Source organism: Eublepharis macularius, chromosome 2 (assembly GCF_028583425.1).
Source record: "Eublepharis macularius isolate TG4126 chromosome 2, MPM_Emac_v1.0, whole genome shotgun sequence".
Lineage (NCBI taxonomy): Eukaryota > Metazoa > Chordata > Lepidosauria > Squamata > Eublepharidae > Eublepharis > Eublepharis macularius.
The window spans coordinates 197361580-197369593 of NC_072791.1; the positions used below are offsets into that span (position 1 = coordinate 197361580).

The window sequence follows — 8014 nt, forward strand, 5'->3', positions numbered from 1 at the left end:
CCTTCCAAAATGGATAGGTCTTTTTCCATCTTTTTCGAAGTCACATGTTTCAGAATTGACAATATAAAAGCAAAACGAACAGTCATGTAGGATTTTCATCGCTGTAATAGTTCTCCTTCCATGGTTTTAATTCTGCCATTTAAGCTAACAAGCAGAGGGAAACTCATTTTACTTGAGGGACATTTTAACCAATTAAGATGGATCTCCTCCATAGCAACGGAGTGCTCATAATTCAACATTTGCAAAAGTATTACAGGTCTTACTGGAGTTTTTTAAATTTCATGTCACACGTTGGAGATCCTCGGAATATTTTTTTGGTTTATTTTCCTCTCTGGTTCCAGGTTAATCCAGTGGTTGGTACAAAAATGATATGGGTGGCAGTGATCGGTGATTGGTTGAATCTTATATTTAAATGGTAAGGTCAGTTGTTGCTTTGAAAATATAATGAAATTCAGAATTGTGGGTATTTCAGTGTGTTGGCTTTGAATGATCAACTGTTTTTTCTTCTAAACCACATCAGAAATCTTTTAAGAATTTAATGTTAGCAAAATATGGGTGCTTTTCATCGAGCAAGCAAGAAGAACTGAAATAACCAAATATGTGCTTACATGCTTACATTGGCTGCTAAATGGTGTCTTGAGTTTTACGCATTCATTAAAGAATGTCTTTTCCCCCTTTGGCAGGATTTTATTTGGTCATCGTCCATATTGGTGGGTTCAAGAAACTATGATTTATCCGAATCGATCAATCCCATGTCTTGAGCAGTTTCCAATAACATGTGAAACTGGGCCAGGTAAGAGATATTAGTAACTTCACCGGCATGCAGGTGCCAAAAAGCTGTCAAATTTTCAAGAGAGTATCGATTCACAATAATGGAAGTATTTAAGAGGTAAAACATTGGAGATGCCAGTATTTCCAGTAGTATTTATTACTGAGACAACAGGATTCAACTGTTCAATGGCAACCTCTTCACCTGCACTTTGAATGTATTCTTTTAGCGGTGGTGTTTCAATTCTAGATGTGGTGAATCCCTAATTTCAAGTGACATGAACTTCAAGAAGAAAAAATGACTGAAGTAAATTCTGTCCATTTAACCAGTGCCAGCATCAGAACTGGCTGAGGCAGATGCCAAGATCCACCCATGCTGTATAATAATTGTTCTTCTTTACTGCAGTGTGAAGTCTGCAATTTTTGAGGAAAGCTTTGTAGTGACAGATTATTCGAGAAAGTAAGCATTTGCTAAGCTGTTACCAAGTCTGCAAGAAAAAAATTGCCCATTCACATACACAACCCCTCTCTCTGTTAATAGCATCAAGTAGATTTTTTTTTTTTGGAATTTCTGTACACAAAAGTAAAAAGTATTGCAGGAAAGTATCGTTGGCATCTAATATTTGTGGCCAAGGTGATGAAAATGCTGCTAAAGGAGTGCAAGCCATTGTTCTAGGGGGAAAAATCCTCAGGTGTTCGTTGTACTTTATTCTTCCCTCAACTGGAATCTTGTGCAAAGGCCGAAGGCCAATTTTATTAAATAGCATTCCAAATCAAATCATGGAAGGCACATTTATATAAAAAAGGTAATAAAAGGTAACCAAGAAGTCAACATTTTGTATGATTTCTCTCTATCAGAATAATCAAACTGAAATGGTAAAGGAAGTGGTTAAAGAACAAAAGGTAGAGCCAAAGGGGAGGGGCCAAATGGAAGGGGTGTGGTTAGAGGAGAAAGGGGCTGCACCAAAGGGAACAGTTATCCTCTGTTGCCCAGGGCCCATGAAAAGCTGGAACCGGCCCTGCATGTAACACTGATGTAACCAATGGGTTGGCCATATACTACGCATGTGAGCATACACAGAGATATCTGTTATGATTATTGTTATTGTTATTAACTTCATTTATAATCCGCCATTCTCACAGAAACTCAAGGCGGATTACAAAATACAATAATTCAATCAAGCAGCAAAAATCTTTAATGAACAAACAATGCAGTGGGGCTAGGACTGAACAATTGGTTTTGAAAATAAACCAGTCAGTTTAAGATCAGTAACATAAATGGGCTTCATTTTCATTCAAGTCAGATGCCAAGACTAGCTGTGCAGGGGCTCCTTGTTTGGATGACAGAGTGTAGCAACTATTTCGACTTTTGTCTATAGCAGCTGGCAGGTGGAGAAGACTGATGATGATACCAAAGTACTGTAAACCTATCTAAATGTAGATTTACAGGGCCATGGTGGATAGGATTGCTCTAGGCAAACAGCTTATCAGACACGACAACGTAGCCTGCAGATCTTTGCACAGTTGGACTTTGTAAGCTTCCCGAAAAAGCATATAGAAAGCTCCGGACTTCTTGGAGAATGAGTGGCGTATAAGTATGAGTATCATAACAGTGAAAGCAACAGATATGGCAGGGAAGGGAGGCTCTGATGTAGCATCTCCTTAAGCAAGAGAGAAAACCTCTTCCTCATTTTGTCATTTTCACAGGAAGCCCTTCAGGACATGCCATGGGATCCTCATGTGTCTGGTATGTAATGGTGTCGGCGGCCCTCAGCTATAGATCGAGACGAAAAGATAAATCAGCTATTACTCTGCATAGGTCAGTCTCCTCTCAAACTTCAGAATCTCTGCTTTTAGTGACTTTGTCCATTGGCTGATTGATGGGCACACAAACAATTGAAGACTTTTAAACCACTTTTAGCTCTCTTTATTGCTTTGGACAATAGCGAAGTCTCTAGCAGGTGTTTGATTTTCATTTGGTGCAACATGCTAACTATGGTCACCTTTCTGTCCACTTGTGCCTCTTTCCCACCCTTGAGACAACAGCCCAAGCCCATCAAAAGTGGCACAGGGAATAGGAGAATACCCATATCTCTCCTCTTCCCAGAATCAAACATCTGGAGTTCAGCAGGCAGTTACTTTCCCAGCCTGTTAATTTACCACAGAGGTCACCACTTTCAGAAAGCACAGTAGGCTAGAGGTGGGCATGAACCAGAAAAATACTGAACCGTGCAGTTCGTGATTCGTCATGTTTCACGAACCATGAACTCTCACAAACTTGCCCCAGTTCGTGAACCAATTCATTTGGTTTGTGAAAATGTCGGGGCAGCAGAAGGTCACTCCTGAGGCTGCAGAAAGCCCATACCCCCATTGCCTAGGAAACTGATTGGTCGGCACCAGGCTGTCTGCAGTGACAAACCGAAAAATGAACCAAATGAACCAGCCTAAAGTTCGTGGCAATCTGTCAGAAATGGGCTCTGACAAACGGCCAGTTCATGAACTACCAACCGGCCTGGTTTTTGGTTCATATTTTGGTTCATATTTCATTTTGTGCCCAACTCTATAGTAGGCTACTGCCAGCAAAGGCCAGAGAGGGCAAAACACAAAACTAGACTATAAAGTAGGCAGGAGAAATGGGGCAGGGAGTGGCAAGTGTAAAAGATCTGTAGGATCGGGAAAGAAAAAAAGAAGAGTAATGGATATGGGGCTGCCAGCAGGACTGTAGTGGTGGGAAGAGACCCGTGTAAGAGGAAATAGAGAGGTATTAACTAGATGGGGCAACAGAAAGCATGTTCAATGGAGAGGAGAGAGAGAAAAGGAGAGGAGAGCTTCTGGAGAGACCTGTAGTGATGCTCTGGGGTGCAAGAAGGTTGGGGGAAGAAAGAAATAAGGTGATAGCCAAGTCAAGGTTGACGGGAAGTCTGTGGGGTGGGTAAATAGAAAAAAAGGAGAATTTTAAATGTTGATGAAGATACGCTACGGCAGTGTAGAAACAGAAGAACCAGTGTGATGGGGATCTAGAATAAAAAAGAGGTGCAATGAAGACCTAGGACTGCAGAGAGACCTGCGGGTAGGGAGACAGAAAAAGATGCAGTAACTGAGTGTTTGGATGCCGAGAGAAAAAAGGGAAGGGCAATTGACTGTAGAGTGAGAGGAGAATTGAATGAAAAAGGAAGCTTTCTCTGATATGGACAATATTGTTCTCATATGCATATTGTCTGATTACAATTTAATGTTATATTTGGGAGGTTTGTTTGTTTTTTCTATGTATATTTGTATTTGATGAAAATAGAATTAAAAAAAAAGAAACTTGGATTTTGTTTTAATTTCCCCGTCGTCTCTTTTGTAGACTTGCCTGGTCCTTCCTATGGAGTATTTTCTGGATTATTCAGATCAGTGTGTGTGTGTCAAGAGTATTTATGGCAACACACTTCCCCCATCAAGTCATCCTTGGAGTAATTGCTGGTAATACAAATAACTTTTTTCTTCTGTGACACAAGTTTTGAAAATTATGAAAAAGTGGGTTTAGAATATAATATTTGAGACTGATCACAGCAAGGAGGCATATTCAAACTGGCATTTGATGGTGGCAGTTATTCAATATTATGAAAATTGTTTTTAAAACTTTGCTGGATCTTGTCAGGAATTTATGTTGCAATAATAATATTAATATGATTATTATTAATAATAACAACAACATTCAATTTATATACTGCCCTTCAGGACAACTTAATGCCCACTCACAGCAGTTTACAAAGTATGTTATTAATATTATCCACAAAACAATCACCCTGTGAGGTGGGTGGGGCTGAGAGAGCTCCGAGCAGCTGTGACTGGCTCAAGGTCACCCAGCTGGCTTCAAGTGGAGGAGTGGGGAATCAAACCCAGTTCTCTAGATTAGAGTCACAACACTCTTAACCACTACACCAAATTGGCATTGTGGTATGTGTGGAAAGTAGTAGGTTGTGTAAGAAATTTTGAGTGGCAGTAAAATCTCAGTCAGCCATTGACAAACTGTTGTGTTGTCATTGGTATATTCATGTACATTATAACTGCTAGAGCAGCGAACAAAGTTCATAACAGAATATTTAAAAATATTCAAGCTTTTATGGGAAAAATGAGAGTTCAGCCATCACATACTTGGCTGAAAGGACAGGAGAAACTGTGAGGATAAGCTAGCACCTGAAATGTAGAGGTCCTCAGAAGGAGGGAAGATAAAGATTCCAGAGACAAGATAGCTGCAAGAAGATTACTGAGAGTAAGAATAAAAACCGGATAGAAGGATAAATAGAAGGAATGTGAAGCTTCAGGGAAAGAAAGGCACAGGATCCAAAGGCAGAAATGATGATGGGTTAGATCTAGACTCAGTTTCCACAGGCACAACAAAGATATCTGCCATGCAGTGTGATTCGCCTCAGCTGCCCCAAATGTCTCCAAAAATCCTGTTCATGGATGAGAGGGGACTCCCCAGGAACACAATGGTCATAGATACTATATCACTCCAGTCTTGGCCTGTCTCTTGGCTCCCAATTTGGTTTTGGGCACAATTCAAGTTTGTGGTGCTGACCTTTAAACTTCTATACAGTTTGGAACCAACATACCCGAAGGGCCACCTTCTCCCTCATGAACCTACTTTACCACTATGGTAATCTCTGGAGGCCCTGCTCCAGGTGCCCTTGCCTTCTGAGAGAGCCTCCTTGGCCATGGCAACAAAATTTTGGAAATCTTCCCCCAGGGAGATTCATCTATTTGTCTATTCCCTTCTGTTGCCATCTTCTGCTAGTGGAGTGAAGACTTTGTGTGTGTTTCATTTGACATTCCCTCAGCGATCCTTTCTTCCTGCCCAATGTTTTAATTGTTGTTTTTATATGTGTCTTAACTCTAGGCTTCAATTGTATTTTTGTTGGTTTTGTTAGTTTTAAGATGTGCTTTTATTATGTATGTTTTAATTTGTTAGCTGCCTTGGTGGCCTTTATAGGGGCAGACTGGCAGGGTAAAAATTCCATTAAATAAATAAATCACTCCATAAATATCTGTGGCCATTTTGGACTCCTGTGAGAGGGGGAAGGCAAGAAAATTGTGCCGCATGGGCAGAAATTCTTGCACCTACAGAAACATCTAGTATGGATCCAACCCTAACATGGGCAAGATGGAACGGACAAGAATTCTGGTCTAATCTATCGGCACCACTGAGTTGTGAGGCAAGAGCACCAATTCATCTCTGTTCCCACCTCTGTCTCCCCTGGCATTTCCTTATTTTGCTGTTAGCAACAGGCAGATGTCACTTTCTCCCTTCCAATAAGCCAATTAGCTTTTAAGGGAAATGCAAACATAGTAAAATAAAAAGTAAACCTACAAAAAAAATATTACAACACACCATCGCCAAAGACAACATCAGCATTAGAAAAGAAAAATAAGAGTTCCTCTAATTTTCAGCACTTTAACATGGCTATTTCTTGTCCAAAAATAAGAAGAAAAAAATTAGTAGAAAACCATTCTTTGCAAAGCATGATGTGTTACAAAAGAGAAAGGGAGAACTCCACCTGCTGTCCATCTCCTGTTAATTATTGGGTCAACAGTTCTTGATCGCACAGAGAGTATGCACATGTGCATATACACAGAACATTATGGGATTCAAGCCCCCCCCCCCCCGAGTGGAGGAATAGACTTCAAACACATGTACATCAGAGAAATGTATGGCTGTTGTGAGCAAGTGAATAACCCACAATTGGAGAACACGTATAAGATCTTCTGTTTGAGCACACTTGTGTAAAAAGTCTTCTGTATTTCCACCTAGAGATTATCAGGGTTGTATACATATGTGTAACAACCTATAATTTCATGATGTTTGTGTAACGCTATAATTTCATGATGTTTAATTGCCAAGTACACAGGGATACATTTTGCATTACTTATTTTAAAAATCTCACCAACTCTTTTTCTTAAGGGAAAATCAAGATGGGTAGCCATGCTAGTCTGTCTGTAACAGTAGAAAAGAGCAAGATTCCAGTAGTACCGATAAGACTAACAAAATTTGTGGTAGGGTAGGAGCTTTCGTGAGTCACAGCTCACTTCTTCTGTTGTGAGAAAATGTAATCCTGGTTGTGGGGAAATGTAATCCTGGATACAGATAAGGGTAGAACTCAGTCTTGAATTAATAAATTGCCCCTTCTAATTATACTCTTCTCATTTGCAGGCATGCTCGTTGCAGAAGCGTTTGAACATACCCCATCCGTTCAGACAGCAACTTTAAAAACATACATGAAGGCAAACATGTTCCTCTTCTTTTCTGCTCTTGGTTTTTACTTGGTTCTCAAGCTTATTGATATTGATCTTCTATGGTCTGTTCCAAAGGCGAAAAAATGGTGCGCCAACCCTGAGTGGGTTAATATTGACACGACTCCCTTTGCTGGCCTGGTGAGAAATGTAGGCATCCTCTTTGGTCTAGGTCTCAGCATTCATTCTGAAATGTTCATTGTGAACTCTAAAGCTCAACGTGGCTACAAGGGCAGTTTCAGGATACTGTGCACGGCAGCTTCCTTAGCGACACTGCAACTCTATGGTTTTATCAAGATACCCACCCACACCGAGTATGTGTTTTACATCCTTTCCTTCTGTAAAAGTGCAGCTATTCCTCTCACCGTGGTGGCTTTGATTCCATATTGCATTCATGTGCTAATGAAGGCGACACAAAAAAATCTTCCATAGAATTCATGATCAACTTTGGAGAGGAAAACCTTGGAGTATCACGTTTATGCTGCGACCAAAGGCTAGAACAGTTATTTTCCAATTCCATTCTGAACTAGGGTTGCTGGATATTTGAGGGCGGAGCCTGAGGATGGTGGAGTTTGGGGAGGGAACTCAGTGAGGATGTGATATAGAGAGTCTGCCCTCCAAAGCTGCCATTTCAGCCAGGGGAACTCACCTCTGAAGTCTGGAGATCAGTTACAATTCTGGTAGAACTGCAGGCTCCACCAGGAGGCTGGCAACCCTGTTCTAAACAATGGTGTGTGCCATTTTGTCATGTATGATCCAAAGGATTCTCATACCAGAAAGATTGGCAAAGTCCTTGGTTTAATTTTGAAATTAGCAATATTACAATATGCCAGCCTGCTCTTTTAACCATGATGGAAGGCTTGGGTGTGCAAGCACTGGGATTGTTGAAGCCTGTGTGCATTTTTTTCCTCCTTTGTGCTTGCCCATCTACAACTAAAAGGTGCTTCGTCCACTTGATCATTTAGCCAAG

The 8014-nt window shown here is 40.6% G+C and overlaps 1 protein-coding gene across 1 annotated transcript; it reads left to right on the top strand.

The window, feature by feature from the left end:
• Positions 1-197: 197 nt before the first annotated feature.
• G6PC2 (glucose-6-phosphatase catalytic subunit 2) lies at positions 198-7800 on the top strand. The gene is made up of 5 exons (XM_054972179.1): positions 198-415; positions 684-793; positions 2476-2587; positions 4118-4233; positions 6965-7800. The coding sequence occupies exons 1-5, from the start codon at positions 198-200 to the stop codon at positions 7474-7476; spliced, it is 1068 nt and encodes a 355-aa protein (XP_054828154.1). The 3' UTR covers positions 7477-7800.
• The last annotated feature ends 214 nt before the right edge of the window (positions 7801-8014 follow it).